General features: G+C 36.0%; 1 protein-coding gene across 1 annotated transcript; it reads right to left on the bottom strand.

Annotated features, from left to right (window-relative positions):
- Positions 1-3,131: 3,131 nt before the first annotated feature.
- Positions 3,132-8,059, bottom strand: LOC148124299 (vomeronasal type-2 receptor 26-like). Its single transcript, XM_087917266.1, has 4 exons — positions 7,884-8,059; positions 7,211-7,496; positions 5,702-6,430; positions 3,132-3,245 (listed from the first exon to the last, which is right to left on the bottom strand). The coding sequence occupies exons 1-4, from the start codon at positions 8,057-8,059 to the stop codon at positions 3,132-3,134; spliced, it is 1,305 nt and encodes a 434-aa protein (XP_087773392.1).
- Positions 8,060-18,757: the final 10,698 nt, after the last annotated feature.

The following is an 18,757-nucleotide window of genomic DNA, read 5'->3' as shown; positions in this document are numbered from 1 at the left end:
TGTTTAAAATACTGGACAATTTAAAAGTGATTATAAAACAGAGAGAACAACTGAATTGGAAAAACAAATTCAAGTCAAGAGAATGATCTGGATAAAGACTTCATAAAAGTTAAGTCTTGAAAATTAAATTGAAAATACAAATGATAAACCAAGAGAATGGCTTGCATAGTAACTTTATTGGAGTTGCAAAAGAGCTTTTTGTTAAAGCCTCAAAGAAGTCCTTGTGATAAGAAAATAAAAATTGAATGATTAAATCCTATAAAACATCTGAGAGTATACCCAAAAGTTCTTTGTGTAATATCTCCACTCCTTTACACACATTCTAATCTTCATATGATATAAGATGACCAGTAAAGCCAAATTTCTTATATTTCTCATTAAATTTTACAGCTTATTTATATTTAGAAAATTATGATAGGCATTGATGAAGAAAAAGAAATTATAGCCAAATAAAGATAAACTAATTCTGCTAATCTGTTAAGCAAAATATATAGAAAACCACAGTAGTAGAAGGTGATTTTAATTATCTTGACATCAACTGGGAGACAATCTGCATCAAATGGCAGGCCAACATATTTCTGACCAATTTAAGTGACAACTTTGTCATCCAAAAGTTAGAGGAAAGAAATACAGGGGTTGTAATGGACCTAATTCTTACTAACAGACAGGAAGTGAAAGAAGAGATTGAAGTTACTAGAACTTTGGGTCAAAATGACCATTTCTTATTGAAATTTAATATAATGCAAACACAAGTAATAGAATATAAACCATTTCCTTAGACTTTAATCCAATGCAAAGAAAAAAAAATCCGAAGTATCATGTAATAAATATATGTAACAAATTCAAATCTAGGAGAAAACTCTGTTCTTCACATTCTTGAAGATGATAAAAGGGTTAGAGCCATCTAAATCATACAGAGAAAGCTTTTTAATAAGGTAGACACTGAAACACAAAAGGCCTATGTAACGGATCTATATGTCAACCTTGAAATGGACCTGATCAAAGCCATCTTGACCACTTCAATGTTATCACACTAGAACTAAGGGATAGGATGGGGGGATTTTAGATAGTTGGGATTCTGTAGCCAAAACAAAATATTTTCTCTTGGGAACCAAGGATATTCTCACAACTGATCAGAAGAAGATGGAATGATGTCACCCAGCTGCACCATGGTTGTACCATGTGACTGATGGGAGACGTTTTGGGAAAAGTGAAAAACTTTTTACTTTTAATTAGGTGAAAAACTATGTAAATCTTCAGAGTTGATTTTCACCAGATCTGTGCCAATATGATATTTCCAATAAAGCTATTCTTTGAGGAATTCACCTACCTTAGAGTTTTGCTTGCTATGGGAATATTACTTGGAATCCCAACACTATGACCACTCATCACAGCAACTTGCCATGGCCAATTCATCACAGCCAACTTGCTGCAGCCAACTCACCAAAGGACAACTCACCACAGGAAAAGAATTACACTAAAAAATAGTGGAATAGAATAATTAAAGAAAGGAGGGACAAAATTAAGCGTGAATGATAAAAATTAAAACATTTAAAAAACATTTTAAATAATTAAATTTAATAGTTGAATTTGCTCCCAGTGATTTGTCCCATTGTCCATGGTGAGTTATCCAACAATGAGTTGACTGTAATGAATTGGCCATGGGTAGTTGGTTGTGGCTACATGTTCTATTCCACTATATAATTACATGTGCCATATGTTCTCAGGCTTAGATATATAATTGGAAAAATGATCAGACACATATATAAAGAAAAATGATTTATAATTTTCTTTTCATTAACTGATGCTTACTATTCAGTTCAGGTCTCAATACAATTATAAAACACTTGGGGAAAAAGATACACATTAATAAGCCAGAACTGGAGGAGATCATGGCAAAGATCCCCACAGCTAACAAATATTTTCCCCTTATGCTTAAATAAGTTGGAACAAAGCAAAGCCAAACACTGCAGAAGACCAACATGCTAAAGGTGATGAATTTGGCTTCATTGAAACTATCAGGTAAGTTCCTAGCTAGGAAAGCAGCAGAGAAGCTGATCACAGCCAGGAGGCCAATGAAGCCCAAAACACAGTAGAACATGATGACTGATCACTCACTGCACTCCATGATGACTTCTTCAGACATGGAGTGCATATCAAAATCTGGGTATGGTGGAAAAATTGTCACCCATACTATGCAAATAGTGGTTTGAACAAGGGAACAGGAAAAAAGAATAAAAGTGACCATTCTTCCCCCCCACCCACTTTCTCATTTTGGAACCAGGTTTGGTGGCCATGAATTCTAGAACCACTACAAAGGTTTTGGACAATACACAAGAAACTGCCACAGAGAAGATGAGCCCAAAAGCTGGATGACGAAGGAGACACAGAATTTTGTTGGGTCTCCCAATAAAAAGAAACACACAAAGGAAAGAGAGGAGCAGAGAAACAAGGAGCATGTAGGTGAGATTATGGTTGTTGACTTTGACAATGAGAGTATCTTTATGTTTAATGAAAACTTTAAGCACCAAAGTTGTCATAAAACAAAAACAAAGAGAAAGGGAAGTAAGACTGATCCCCATGGGTTCTTCATAGGATAAAAAGCTAATCTGCTTTGGAAGGCATATATTTCTGTCAGAGTTTGGATACTGATCATCTGGGCACAGAAAGCAATCAGCAATGTCTGAAAAAGAACAAAAGAGAGATGTATATTTTGGCTTATACACAGAATCATACTGAACCTTTAATTCATTCTCCGTTGAACTTGTCCATTTGATCTTTGTAAATTTGATTCTTTCATCAGGGCCATTTGAGGTGGCAATTGGTATAAGTATAATAGGTACTATCTGCTTAGCCCCATTATATCTTGAATCACCCTACCCTTCTCCTTTAATATTTCCCCCTCTGGACATGGAAGATAATCATAGCAGCAAAATGACACCCCCTTCTTTCTTGACCTTGCTGAATCCTGCCTTACAAGGATCATTACACAAAGAAAAAGGTGGTGCCTATGAAAAATAATAATAATAATCATTTCGATATCGGAATTTTAAGCATTATAAGAATTAAAATGCAAAGCAACCAAGAAATACCAAACCTATATCACTCGTACATGTAAGTAATGTTTCCCTTCACAAAGTCAGATCCTCAAGCCTGGTCATGGAACCAGGTTTTTGAATCTTACAAAAGGCCAGCATGATCATGGACATCGTGACCTCCAGAGAGAGAAGGTTCCAGTAGAGGTACTAGAGGAGAAAAGGGACATCTTATAGGCTTTAAGCATTCTTTGGCTGATGGAACCTGAAACATATTCCTCCTGCCTGCCTGGAATGGATTAAATTAACTGGAGAGGGGTGATCCCTCAAGTAACAGATTTAACAGATTTAACAGATAATCAGAGTTGGAAGGCACCTTATGGGTCATCTAGTCTACCCCCTGCCCAAGTGGGAGACCCAACACCATTTTGACAATGTCAATCCAATCTCTTCTTGAAAGTCTCAAGTGATGATGCTCCCACAATTTCTGAGGGCAAACTGTTCCATTGGTTGATTGTTCTCACTGTCAGAAAGTTCAAATTCATAAAGGGCTTTAAAGGTTACACCAGCACCTTTAATTTCACATGATAGCAGACTGGCAACAAACTGAGCATACACAATAGTCATATTACATATGCCAAATAATAATAGATATTTATTAGATACTCTATTGCATTCTGCACTAGTTAAAACTTCTGAACTCTCTTCAAGAGCAATTCCATACCATGGCATAATCCATGGAGGTCATGAGGAAAACTGTCAATTATTTCTATCCAAAAATGTAAACATTCATAGAGGTCTTTTTTTCCTTTCCCAATGTGATTTTTACAGAGGTTAACCAACAGATAATTCTATGAATTTTCCATCAATAGAGAAAAAAATTATGATGTATAAATGAAGGCAGACAAACCTAGATTCATACATCTAACCTGAGGAAATCCTATTGGCCACATAATGGAATCCATATAAATATTGAAGAATTTGTCAGATAGAGCTGTGGGATCTATTCTTCCAACTTTGACCCTAATAAAGGACTGGTTTGGGTATGCAATCCAGTTGATAATATCAAATCCACCAATGAATTCTCCGTTTTTGTCAAAAGTGATCTTTTCACCAACACTGCTGTTAAATGAGACACTTCTTACAAAGGAATGAAGCTATAATACAGAAACAGAGATAAAAAGAGGGAGAGAGGGAGGAAGGGAAGGAGAAAAGAAGGTTGGATGGAAGGAAGGAAGGATTTATATTGGATATTGCTTTTTTGCTTTTATTTTAGTTGTAGATTAGGACCAAACGAGTAATACAACAATCATTTGAAAAAAAGAATAGAAGCAAAATATCATATGAATACAATTAAAGTGTGTGTGTGTGTATGTGTGTGTGTGCGTGTGTCACAATCACCTCACTTAGAGGTTAGTTGTGTGTTCAGTCATATTTCAGGTCTAGCTAGGAAGAAACAGGAACTTCTAATTCTAGAAAAAGGTATTTCTAATTCTTTCTTTTGTCTGGCTATGATGTTACAAGTTGGGAAATATATATCTACATCTCAGAGGTGATCCAAAGTGACCCAAATTTTCAATTTCCTCCTCACCAAGTTATTTTACTATGTCATTGAACATTTCCTACAAATGGTTAGAAAGGAGGGCATTATAACAGGTAACTTCTAGTGCCTTTAGGGATCATTTGGGTAGTAAAGTGCATAATGTTCAGGTGATTCTGTTGTCTTAGCAAGAATTGTTCATTACAATTTTCATAAATTTGACAATTTCAGCATGACTTTTTCAGGTGGCAATTGGAGGAAATATATATAAGATATACTTAATTGGAGCAAATATATATAAGATATACTTAAAGTATTTGAAATGATGAGATAAATCAACACTTTCCATTAATTTCCTAAACTTTATCCATAGATTATAATCTTAAAACATGGTTATTTCCTCCAATGTATCCCACTACCTCCTTCATTCCCACGTATTGAGATATTGTTCAAAGAAAAACAAGACTAGCAGTTACTAAATATACTATAATAATGAGAACAGACAGAGACTGTAAAATGAACACATTCTGTTTCATTCTAGAATAAACAGGAGTTAACAAGGACTTCTAGAGTAAACAACATAGCTCAATGGACTTTAGTGACATAAAAGCGGAGTCTGATTAAGTTTTCAAAAATTCACTTCTAAGTGTAGAATAACCCTGGCAGGAAGAAATAATGAGCAGAACAGCAATTCAAACGAGCCTTCATATGAGGTCTATGATGAGATTCATGAAGGACATCTTCATCAGGAAATGCCTTGAAAAATGAGCATACAAAAAGGTCTCTATTATATATTGCAAACATTCCAATCAAATCATTTAGAACAAAAGGTTACCAAGCCTCTGATCCAGCACATAATGGAGGGGGGAATCACCTCTGTCTGCTTATAGACTCATCTTTATGACAGTTAATTTGTTGGGCTGAAGGATATTCAAAGGTTGGTTGCAATAGTTTTGTAGAATGCCTATTATAATTTTAATATAAGCATATAAGCATTCCAGTTCAATAAGGCAGTAGTATATTTCACTTTTAGAATCATATCAATATCCTAAAATATTATTCATTAAGGTTTATGGACAGATGTTGCTACTACAAATATGGTACATTTCTCTGCTTTAGGTCTTACCTGCCATAACACTTGATTCGGAAACTGTTGCCTTCTTTCTTTCATTAATATTCTTTGCCTGAACTTTGATAAATACAGAGATTGCAAAGCATGTGCTACAGCATGGACTGCATTATAAATATTATAGCTCTGGACACTCATGCATGTTTCAAACACAGATGTAGGAAGGGTTTCAAGCTTCTCCTGTCCAGTACATTTGTTCTGAGACTTCTCTGTTTCAGGATTGGCAAAGAAACAGTTGAAAGCCTGTTCCCAGAAATCTTTCCTAAAATAATCATGCTGGTTGTTGATTGGGCTTATGCTTTCAAGAAACTTTGGAAAGTCTTCAATCTCCTTTGTGTGAACTGCAAAGGATAAAGCACCTTGCAGGAAATGGATATCCCACAATTTATGAAAGGAAATAGAAGTGTAATCTGTCTGAGCTGTTTTAACCCAGATTTTTGTCTTCTTTGGTATATCCTCCACTTCTGCCAATTGCAAGTACATTCTCAAAAAAGTTATGGACCTACTTTCACCATATAAAATTATGACATTGGCTGTGCTGGTCATGAGAACTTGATATATTTGGACTCCATCACTTATTACTTCACTATAATCAATGTAAAAAGCTACATAAGGAAAGTCTTGTATGAAATCAAAGCAGATGCCATGCTCAGAAAATGTGGGAAGCACCTCCTGCACAAATTTCTCCCCATTGTCATCATTCACAGCAAGAACTCCAATCCAGAACTATCTAAAATGCAACAATAGCTGGAGAAGAGCATTATGCTGGTGGGATTCATCTGGAAACATTTGTTGGAACAAAACTGCTTGAATCTCTTTATCCATGAGTGGAGCAGAACCATATGTCAGCTAAAGAAAACCAAAAACAAAGATTGTTGTGAACCTCTGAAAATGTGTACATGCAATTGAAGCTTATATATTAAAACATGCTCCAAATATTTGTATTTATTTTCAAATGTCTATGGAGACTCTCAGGGATCCAGGTCATTGTTGACTCAAAGTTACATTTTCAAAAGGGCAACTGGACTCTGTGGCTTTTGGCTTCTCATCCAAGAAGCTTTTTCAGTTCTGACTGGATGGTGGGGACTAGAAATTCAGGAATATGCTCCTTGTGGACAGCTAACACATGGCACAACATAGGAGAATAAAACCATCAGGACTAGAGTCACCAATCCATCTGCATTTAAAAGATAGAAGCCACTCTTTTGAAGATAGCAAAGTTCACATTTTGAACAGAGAGAACCACTAGTTTGAAAGATGCATCAAAGAGGCTATCTATGACAAAATTTGAACATTCCTCTCTCAACAGAGGGGTGGTGGTGATACAACATCATCTGTTTCCAATCTACAATACAGTCCTCTCAACAATTCCAAGAAGGCTACATAGCTATTTGCACCACTGATAGTCACAGATAAATTTCCATGTGGTCCTAACACCTCAGTAAAAGATTGCAAATGACCAGCTGTCTGCAAAATGTATAACTCCTTGTCAGTCATCACTCTTACCTGAGGAACTTTGTAGATGTTCAGAACAGTTGCCCCATGGAGACAGATGTCAGGTCCCACAAGGACAGCAGCCAGATTTTTCAGGACCCCACATTTGTAGTTAGGAATGAATCTGCCCTGGGTGAAGGGAAGCCCCATGGAAGCAAGGTAAGTCCAACTTGGACTAAAATTGCTATTATAGATGTGAAAGCCCAGTGTGATATTGGGCAGGATCTGAGGATTTTCATTGATCTCCTTGACAGCAAACACTAAAGCCAGAATGTGCTGGTAGTTTTGATAAAATATTCTGTAACAAGAATTATATAAGACATTTAAAAGGGTCTGCTTCAGATGATGGCATGTCCAGTCTTCCAGACTTATATATCGAAGAAAGAAACTCAATTTTCCTACCAATAATAGCAATTTAAATATTAATCATAGGTAATACAGTTCCTTCAGATTTTAGTTGTATGTACACTATGTACATAAATCTATATTTTCTACCTAGAATGAATTAGATATGATTTATCATAATAGACTTTTGATTTACATTGAAAATACATCAAGATATCCTATGTTTGAAAAAAAAGGATGTTTCTGGGTTTTGTTATTATAGCTTAGAGGAAAATAATTGAGGATCATATAAGTGAAAAGTTGAACTCAGAACTGGAAAAATCAATCAATTAGAACATACATAAATCCATCTTGAAGCTCCTTAGAAGGATGTCGTTTGAAATCAGTGGGATCAGAAAATGTCAATATCACAGAAATGATGCTACCAATGCTAACTTCTCCAAGCTGATGATATGTGTAACTAATAGGAGTAGGCTCATCATGGTCACATTGAACATTAGGATCCACTTGAGACATTACTGGCAACATTGATACCATCAATGCTACCCTCATCCATAGAAGTCTTCTTTTGGTATGCAAATGTCCCTGTCTGCAACATGATTCTTGAAGGTGCCCAAGTAGAACAGTCTGACATGACTTCATCAGCTGTTTTCAGGCAGAGATAGACAGTAATATCTAACACTGTTTATATTCACAGAGTTCTAAGGGCTTCTAGTTTGAATGTCATGGGTAACATTAGCAATGCTGTCAGGGTCAGGTTATTGTTTTGCTTTGGAGTCCCATAGGATTTGGAAGATACAAACAGACTAACTTCATAATGATAGAAAGATGAGCATCTGTATGGAGATTTTTTTAATTCATAACTAAAAAAAAGTGAGGAACTTCTGAAGAAAACATCTGCCATGGCAAATCAAAGGGATTCTTAGAAAATATATAGATAAAATGCCTCAGTCTGTTATACAGTGTATATATCTTCCAAAATTGGATTTTCCAACAGTACCGTATTCTTTCCTACTTTCATGAATAGATTTATGATAACCTTTTGTGACCTCTGCCAACCAAAGTCAACGAGGAAGCAAGATTTACTTAACTGTGTTACTAACTTAATAACTTTAATGATTCACTTAACAACTGTGGTAAGAAAGATCATAAGATGGAGCAAAATTCACTTCAACTGTCTTGTTATTAATTGGAAAAATGAGGCTCAATTGTGGTCATAATTGTAATGAAAATTATAATTCTAGTTATCTTTAGAAATAGAAGAGATAACCAATTATAATCTGCTGTGATTATCTTAGTAAAGTGGGGAAAGAAAACATAACAGCATGGAAAGTATTTCTACAAACATGAATTGCACCATTCATCCACATTAATATTTCAGTTTTAGATCATCTTTCCTCACAATTAAGTGATTTTAAGATGAATAATAGTTCAATTTCCTTCACTAGTGTGCATATTAGGGATATTTTACATTAGAAGAAACATCAAATATTGGAGAACAAGTATGCTGAAAAATATGACTAAGTGATATAATAAGTTAACAATCTGAGATCATCAAGAAGATGATTTAGATAATAATTTGAACAAATCTAATTCATAATAAGAATACAAGTAAATTGGTGGGTAAGTAAAATAAATGGATAGATGTATAAATGATAGAAGATAGATAGATAGATAGATAGATAGATAGATAGATAGATAGATAGATAGATAGATAGATAGATGCTAGACAGATAGACAGACAGATTATTATGGTCTTTGGTCAGTACAACTTGGAATAAAGGATGAAGCAGAAGGAAAAATACATTTAATTTCATCAAATTTTTCCATATTATTGAAATATAGAACCAGGTTACAATAAAAATAGATTTATGGATAGAGAGCAAATGGTTATGACTTAGCATGAAAGTCTTTTGTAAAATGCAATTAAATGTATGGGATTCACAAACTCAATATGTTTTCATTTAGATGAAGCCTAACAAATCCAAAACTCATATCCTGTAATAGTATGTTAAATATATATCCACAAAGTAGTAGTTAGTTTTTTTTCTATATTTAAGTAGTACTTTATGAATTGAAAGTATAAAAACCATGAAAATGTCTCCACAGACATTGAACATTGTTGGAGTTAATATCTGAACTATCCTAACAAAAAAGAGGCACTTAGATTATCAAGTTCATATTCAAATTGAATGTTGAAATGGGGAAAGGTTAGGTTAAAGAATCTTGGAAAATGGTGAAAATTCAGCAACTTAAAATAACTATATTGTCACTTTTAAATGTATATTAATCAGCATATATTAAAATGAAATTTCATTGCGTACAGCTTTAGAGGGTCTGTGATGACCCTGGATATGACACAAAGATAACAAAGCCACAGATGTAGAATAAATTCCCTTTAATGCCTCCAACTTGGGCCTCAATGTCCAATTATCCTCGGCTGGATATCAAACTCTTCCAAAAATACTCTACAAATGGAGTAAATGCAGTTGGAACCCAAAGTAAAGATAATTAGAAATAAAAAAAACAACAGAAACCACACTGAAGTCATTAACATGGCAGGGCAAGATGATAAATTGCAGACTTCCACAAGATAACATTGCAACCACAGTTGGGAGGATGCCAAAACCCAGATAATCCTTGACCAAGATAATGCATGCCTTACTTCCAGCAAGGAGCTTTGTAAAAAACCCCACTTATATCCTGTTCTCCCAGCTTCAACTAATGAAAGGGATCAGGGCCTTTTTTTCTCCCATAAGCCACGTTCCTCCCTTCTCCCTTCCATAAAATTTAACATACAAAATGCTACAAGTCCTAAATGGGCTTTTTCAAAAGGCAACTAGATTTTGTTTTTCTTTGAAGACATTTTGCTTCTCATCCAAGAAGTTTTGTCACTTCTGACTAAATGGTGGAGGATGGAAGAATTTATCTCATCTGGTCATATAATATAAATCGTTTCATCCTCCACCATTCAGTGAGAACTGAAAATCTTCTTTGATAAGAAGCAAAGCATCTTCAAGGAAATACAAAGTCCAGTTGCCTTTTGAAAAAACACCTTTGGGACAACTATGACCTGGATGATGGGAAATCTCTATAGTCAATATTCTTTTTTAAAAAAAAAAACTTTATTGAATTTTTATTACATTAGAAACATAAAAATATAGCACTCAATAACAGCTATTAGTGGTGCTTATCATATAATAATTGTGCAATATTTACAGAAATTAATTTGTGCATAATTATATTCTTATTCTATCTATATTCTATATTTAATAATTACCTATCCTTAATCTGTCTCCAATCTATCCAGCTATACCATTGTTCCCATACCTTATAAAATATTGAAGCTTGTTTATCTTTTAAACTCAGCATTAATTTATCCATTTCAGCACAATTCATAACTTTTTGTATAACCAATTCCTCTACAGGTGTATTTGGCTCTTTCCAACATTGGGCAAAGGCAATCCTGGAAGCAGTCAATATTCTATCAGGTTATCAAAATTAGGTCTAAAAGTCAAATGAAAAAGTTTGTCAGGCTTCGGAGGCAGCAGGTATTCGCGTTTGTGCATGATCCCTGCTGTGTTCGCTGCTGGAGTGCCTTCAATCCAACTGGATTAGGAGGCTATAGTTATCCTGTAGGGATAACTGAAGAGAGGGGAGATCCGGGCAGGGGTCGGGGGATATCGCACCCCCCCTTTCCCAGCCGGCTTAACTCCCTTTTCCAAAGGTGGTGGAGTGGCAGTCAGCAATGGCCGCCACAAAGAATCTCTCAGCTGGACAAGTTGTGTGCAGGAGGAAGTGAAGAAAGAGAAGGCTTTTGGGTGAACCGGGATGACAATTAACATCTGAATACCCTGGAACTTTGGCTCTTTAAGTGATATATTGTTTCCCAGAAGATTGTTAAGCTGTGGTGGAAAGTAAAGGGAAAGTTTTTTTTTTTCTCCTCACTTTCCTTCCCACGGAGACAGCAGATGGAAATCGCAAATACCCGCTTTGGCAGCAGAAGGTACTAACTTTCAAAATTAAAGACAAGGGGACATTAGATTTCTAAACACTGACATTTAAAAATTAAAATCTTTTTGCTTTAAGTGGGAAGGAAGAGAGGTAAATGATTTATACTAACGTTTGTTGAAGGAGACTGCTTGGAGTTTTATAAGATTAGAGATTAAATCACAATAAAACTTCCAAAAAATACCTTGGAATTGTGTAATTGAATTCTACCCCAGGAAGAGAAAGTAGAAGAAAGTGAAACAGATTGTGCTGATTGCGCTGACTTTGATTGCTTGATGACTTTGGGACTTTAACTATCTTTTGAAAGACTAAGAAAACGTTTGGATTGTTTTAAAAAAAAAATTTTTCACAATGGTGTCTGTTGAAGAACTGAAAATGCAATTTGAAAAATTAAGAGAAGAGGAGGAAGAAGGCAAGGGTTCCTTTGGATCTATCCTTTGCTTTTTAGAAATGGCGATTTCTACTTATCAGGAAATGCAACAAGAAAAAGGCTGGGATGATGAAGAAGAAGCCATCTTTAATGGACATATGATTTTAAATGAGAAAGAAAAGGGTAAAAAGGAGAAGAAAATTAAGAATTTAAGCTCTAAAAAAACAACCAAGAAAGGGAAAAGTAAGGTGAAAAATCAATATAATGTCAGAAAGCAACAGAAAAGAGGAATACAACAGAGAGGGGAGACTAAAAGGCTGGAGATTGAGAGGTGGGGGTAAAGGTTAGATTTGACAAGGAAGGAAGGGAAAAGTGAAGGGAAGTTATAAAGGCTTAAAACAAGATGCTAATAAACAGGTTTTTTTCAGAGATAAAGGGTAAAACATAATCTAAAAAGAGATTCTGCAAAAGTACACAAGATTGTATTTTAGTATTTGTATTTGAAATATGTGTTAATAGAATATTGTAGGGAATGTGTAATTCATGTGTAATTAGTTTAATTAACTAATTTGTTATGGAACATTATTTTTAATATACTATAAGATCATTATGTTTTATATTTTAAAATGTTATGTAGAATGTACTAAGCAGAATCAGAATAGAAACTATGTATTATTTTAAGTGTTAAATTTGGGGGGGGGGAATAGAAAGGTGTCATACTTCAACCAGTGATTACAGGAAAAAGTTTGTGTTAAAGAGAAAGATAAATGGATAATTGAAAAAGAACGGACAAAAGATATAAGTATAATGATTTAAATTGAGATTAAATGAATAAAATAGAATTAAGAGAATGAAAGAGGGGAGAAGATATATGGAAAATATAGAATGTTAAATAAGATATGAAATAGTATATAAGGTGAGCATGAATTTTATTTATGTCTATACAAAAAGTTATAACCCGGGGTTAAGCCACTTTCTAAAAAGAAGTTTTATGTTTTTATGTTATGTATCTTGATAGTTTATATTTGTTTATTGAGGATTAATGATGTTGGATAAGAACATATGAAATAGTAATAATATGAAATATAGTAATATGAAATAGATGAAAGTATAAGTTTAATGAATAAAATTGAACAGAAATAAAGGAAGAAACAGTGAGAAGTTGGAAAAGAGTAATAAGATATGAAGTTGAATATATAAGATGCATATTAAATTGTGTGTGGAAATGTGATGATTTAGAACTATGTTGTACTTAAATGAGATGTCTTATTTGTTTTGTTAAGCAGTTTTTAGAAAAGATGTTCTATGTTCTTATGTTTTATGTTTTATTTGTCTGTGTATTCTCTTTGAAAATTAATAAAATTTGTTCCAAAAAAAAAGTCAAATGAAAATGTGTCTTAAGCAACTGAAATATTTATATCAACATATTGAAATCACAAATGGCATTCTTCAAGATTATAAAAAACATTTCTTAGAATTTATTTCTCTTCCTGAAAGTAACTGCTATCAGTTCAGTCTTTAAGTAAATCTACTACCTGATTGCTGACAGTGTCAGCATTCAGGGAGGAGAAGCTGAACAAGATATGAAGCAAGAGGACCATGCAGGTCAGAGTGATGGAACAAGTGGAATCCACCTCACAGGTATTCTGCTAGTGAAGTTAAAATGTATAGTGTAATGAGGCAGGACATAAAGAAGAAATGTATTACTGTTAAAAAGATATTGACATGATTCTTCTAGATAGTGAAATGTGTGTATTAAGAAAATGGAAAGTGTCAGATCACAGGTTCATCGGTCAGTCATTCATATTTGTCAAGCAGGAAGTTTCATTAAAGGCATATGTCTCACTTGCAACAAACTATAAGTGAACTGCTGGAAACTAGATGCTGTGGCAAGTCACCTTTGACATAGATTAGTGAGAGGGAAAGGTATTTCATTACTTTAGCCTAGAAACAGGGGGGCTGTGTTCCAAGTAACCAATGAATGACTGAGTAGTTATATTTCTGTATTTTGCTGCTTCTGAAGAAGTATATATCTATGTGCTGTTCTATAGGAGATTGTTCAGATGTTGCTTTGGCTATATTGCTCTGAACCTTTGCGCAAATAAAAGCAACTTATTTTTAGTTTCCAAGGTCTGAGTCTTGTCATTTCCTGCAACATTTATGGTGACTCCTCCAGGACTCAGAGCGATATTTTGCTGAGGATGGCACAGACTGACCGGTGCCCAGCAGGAGCCATCTTGCTGAACCTTCAGCTGGCACAGATGGTTTTTTCTGGAAGGAGGCGGATGGCACCATAGGGGTATCTGGTGGACAGCAGACCAATCCAAGAACCTGAATGGAATCAAAAACAAGTCACAAAATAACGCTACAGGAAAGAAGACACCTGCAGGCAAGTATTGGGGAATTATAGACCCTCTCATTTTGAAAGTGGAAGAGGGGGCCTGATCACCCCCCTGGGTCCAGGATCAGTGAATCCTAATGAGGCCCAAGAATTGTTTGGTTGGTTAAGTCATTGCAGTTCCTGTTGCTGACCATTGGAATGTCTGGCATCGTAGGTCAGTGGCTGTGTCTAGGAATGAGTGGTAGAAGAAGTGTCCCCCAGACACCTTTTCAGTGTATGCTGATGAATTTTAAGAAGGGCTTTTAGTGGAGATTATGGAGACCCCAAGGCCAATCCAGATGACTTAAAAAATTCTGTGAAAATGAGTGACTGTTTAATGTAGGATGGAAGCCTGAAGGTAATTTTAATCTAGACATCATTTCAAAAGTCCACCAGATTGTTACTGACCCAGATTATGGTCACCCAGATCAATATCAGTATATTGACCAGTGGCAAGTAGAAGTAAAACAGAATCCTGAATGGCTTCGCAAATGCCAAGTCGAAGTCATGAGGGTCTGTGTGGCCCGAATTAATGGAAATCCCAGATCTCAAGTCAAGAAGAGTCAGATTAAAATGAAACCTGTCTTGAAAACTGAACCCTATGAAGAAGATAATCCTCCTCCATACACCCCTGTGTATTGTCCAATGGCCCAAGGCAGGCAACGTCCAGTCCCAATTCAACTGGCAAATAGTGATAATGGCAATAATCAAGTTCCTGGGACAGAAGCACAAGGAATACAAGGGGAAGTGCCAAGAACAGGTCAAGGAGTTAGGCCTAAGGGACTCCTTCAGTTCCCCCTTGCAACCCCTTTTCATTCTCCTGTTGCTGGCCACACTAGAGTTCAACTTTTGGCCCCACTTCACCAAACAGAGCACAAGGTCATGAATGCCCAGGGTCAGCCTCTGTTCCAATATGTCCCATTCACTATGACAGACCTCTTAAACTGGAAGCAACATTATGGACCCCTGTAAGCCAAACCCCAAGAGGTTGTTGACCCCTTTGGAACCATTGTCAAGATTCATAATCCTACATGGCAGTACTTAGAACAATTAATGAATACCCTCCTCAATGGTGAAGAGAGAGAGAGGTTGAGTCATGCCATCAGTAAGTTCTTAAAAGCTGGGGACAGAGGAAACCTTCAGGCCGTACTAAATCAGCAGTTTCCAAGACAGGATCCATGGTGGGATCCTTATCAAGATATGACAAACCTCCAAAATTATCAGAGACTTATTCTTCAGGGGTTAGAACAGGCTGATAAACCTCCGGTGAATATATCCAAGCCATCTTTAATCATCCAAGAGGCTGTTGAGAATCCAATAGCCTTTTTCCAAAGACTGATTGAGGCCTATAAGACATATATACTGATTGATCCCGAGACCTGAAAATGCTATGTGTATGTTAGCTATGGCTTTCAAATCACAGAGTGCCCCTAATATCAAAAAGAAACTTCAGAAGCAAGAAGGGGCATTGGGCATGAATATGAGTCAATTGATGGAAATTCCACGTAAAGTCTATGTGAATAGAGAGAAGGTGGAGGAGAAGAAAAAAGATGGTAGGATGCAATGTAAGGCTGAATTGCTGGCAACTGTACTGTCAGGCAACTCCAGGACCCTAGGAGGGAATCATTGTGTTTTATGTAAGGAAGTGGGACATTAGTAATGAGAATGTCCTAAAAGGTTCAAATATAGAAGAATAGAACAGGGACATGGGCAGAGTAGGGGAAGAGGGAGAGGCCATGGACATTTAAGTCAAGAGGTCAAGATCTATGATTCCTAGGGAGAAGGAAGAGAAAGAGTGTTATGCCCATATGGATTCCAAGGAAGAGGTTCAAGTCCTAGATACTTGGATGGCCCAAGAGGTTCGAGTCCTTGATAAAATGGGGGGCAACTTTGTCATTTGAGGAAGACAATATGGCCCTAGTCCTGAGGCATTCTCCAGATGAGATGTGCTAAGTAATGGTGGCACAAGAGGTTGAAGTCCTCGATATTTGGCAGGAGTTTGATGTGCACAGATTTTGGACAGAAGATAATCTGCCAGGATATGCAAGAGGTTCAAGTCCTCGATACTGGGCAGGAGTTTGATGTGCACTGATTACGTGCAGAAGATAATCTGCCAGGATATGCAATTCACCATGCACCACTATACATTCAAGTGAAGCCTCTGGCAGTGCCTGTTCATCTCCAGCTGAGAAGTTATCCTCGCCCCATTGAACAAGCAATTCAAGATCAAAGGCAGGCAGACTTCAGCCAAATTGAGGAAGAAAGCAGTAATAATTTTCAGGGAAAAGATGGACTGAAAAATATTGTCAAAGACCAAATACATCATTATTTAAGCTCTGAATTCAGTAAAACATTGTATTCAAATTTCGCTAACTTTGATGAAAAAGTGGAAGGTTTTTTTTCTATTAAGGAAATAAATCTATCAAGTGGTATCTTTAGGCAGATTCCGAAGGATTTAAGTTGTTTTGAAAAAGAACTTCATGTAAATGTTGCTTATGAAGAAACTGATTACATTTTACCTAATGCTGCTCATGAAAATGAAAAATTAAAAAGTTTCATGGAATGACCAAGGATGGTCATAGTCCAAAAAACCTTACAAGTAGAGGTTATCAAAGTTGGAAAAGAAGTTCTTCAATAAAGAGTTTAACAAGGGAATGTGCACATCAAAAATCTATAGATGCAGATCTTCCAGAAATCACAGAGCCTTCAAATAATGGATCTAAAGAGGGATCTTTGAAAAGCTCTTGTGTGAAATATACCATTTCAGATAGTCAAACCCTTGCTGCTAAAATGAAATGTTATGATAACATTTTACTCAATGCAAACCTGAAAGATGATACTGCCAATGTAAGAATTAATTATAAGCAATTATAAGATAACAGGTATAAGTATAAACATAGTTATGAATATATGAAATGGATACATATAAGAAAAATAAAAAGAAACAATAGGAAAGGGACGGTAGGCAGGTTGGTGTGCTTATGCATGTCTCTTAGGAAAGGGGTGAGGTCAATAGTAGACAGTCTAAGGTTAAAGTTTTTGGGATTTGGGGAAGAAACCACAGAGTTAGGTAGAGTATTCCAGACATTGACCACTCTGTGCTGAACTCGTATTTCCTGCAATCAAGTTTGCTGCAGTTTATCTTGAGTTTGTATCTACTGTGTGCTCTTGTATTGTTATGGTTGAAGCTGAAGTATTCATTAACAGGTAGGACATTGCAATATATAATTTAATGTACTATACTTAGATCAGACCGAAGACGGTGTAGTTCTAGGTTTTCTAGGTCTAGAATTTCAAGTCTGGTGGCATAAGGTATTCTGCAATGAGTAGAAGAGTGGAGAACTCTTCTTGTGAAATATTTCTGGACTTTCTCAACTGTATTAATATCAAATATGTAATGCGGGTTCCAGACTGATGAGCTGTATTTGAGTATCGGTTTAGCAAATGTTTTGTATGTTCTAGTTAGTAGTGTGATATTACCAGAGAAAAAGCTATGCAGGATTAGGTTAACATCTCTTAATGCCTTTTTGGCTATGTAGTTACAGTGGGCTCTAGCACTTAGGTCATTAGAGATAAGTACTCCAAGGTCCTTAACAGAGTTTGGATCATCAGCAAGGTCTTGACTATTTAGCTTGTATTTTATTTTCTGATTTTTTTTTTGCCAATATGTAAGACAGAGCATTTATTTGTTGAGATTTGAAGTTGCCATTTGTTTGGCTATTCTGATACATAGTCAAGGTCTTTTTGAAGGGTAGCAGTATTGTCGGTCGTGTTGAATAGCTTTACATAATCAGCAAAGAGTATGCACTTGCAGAAAAGGTGTTAGAATCTTCGTCTTGGATTCACTGGACTTGAGTTAAGCCCTCAGCTGATGAACATTGGGAGGCAGAGCAGGACAAGGCCCATCCTTTAGTGGTATGCTTGAAGAAGCACCCCTTAAAACTGCCCTACTGTCCCTACAATGGACAGGCAACATATGGGGCAGAAGAGGCCTTACTGGTGTCACTCCGGAAGCTGACCTTCTACGTACGGCTGAAAATAAGAACGAGAAAAACAGCTGTTGATGTGTTAGGAATAGAGTGTTTGGGAGAGGCTAGATCTATTTCAAGGAATGGTAGTCAACAATACATAGCCATAGGTGCAGTGAGCCTAGCCTTAGTGATTCTGATCACCCTGGTTGTGACATCTGTTCTTTTGGAATCACCCTAATCCCAAGGAGACAGGTGTTGCATCTAAAAGCACTAACTGTGACCAAAAACAGTGTGTATCTCCTGGGGACACTTATGTTTGAAGAACCCTGGGAGAGGGCCCTCTGTAGAGTCTTGGGAGTGTGGGCATTATATTTAGCAAATAAGACTGACACAAGACTGACACTGTTTCTTCCCAAATCATATCTAATCCCATTCATCTTCCTGATGTGGTAATTTCATAATTGCAATTATTCCCCTTGTCA

Source organism: Pseudonaja textilis, chromosome Z, assembly GCF_049901715.1.
Source record: "Pseudonaja textilis isolate UNSWEBS1 chromosome Z, rPseTex1.2, whole genome shotgun sequence".
In the NCBI taxonomy this organism is placed as follows: domain Eukaryota; kingdom Metazoa; phylum Chordata; class Lepidosauria; order Squamata; family Elapidae; genus Pseudonaja; species Pseudonaja textilis.
This window is presented reverse-complemented; position numbering and strand designations above follow the sequence as displayed.

Coding starts and splice junctions, on each gene's coding strand:
- LOC148124299 (XM_087917266.1), bottom strand. CDS start 8,059: ATGTCTCAAGTGGATCCTAATGTTCAATGTGACCATGATGAGCCTACT. Junction 7,497..7,883: donor GAGCTTCAAGATGGATTTAT/GTATGTTCTAAT, acceptor TTCTTGTTACAG/AATATTTTATCAAAACTACC. Junction 6,431..7,210: donor ACATCTACAAAGTTCCTCAG/GTAAGAGTGATG, acceptor CATTTTAGATAG/TTCTGGATTGGAGTTCTTGC.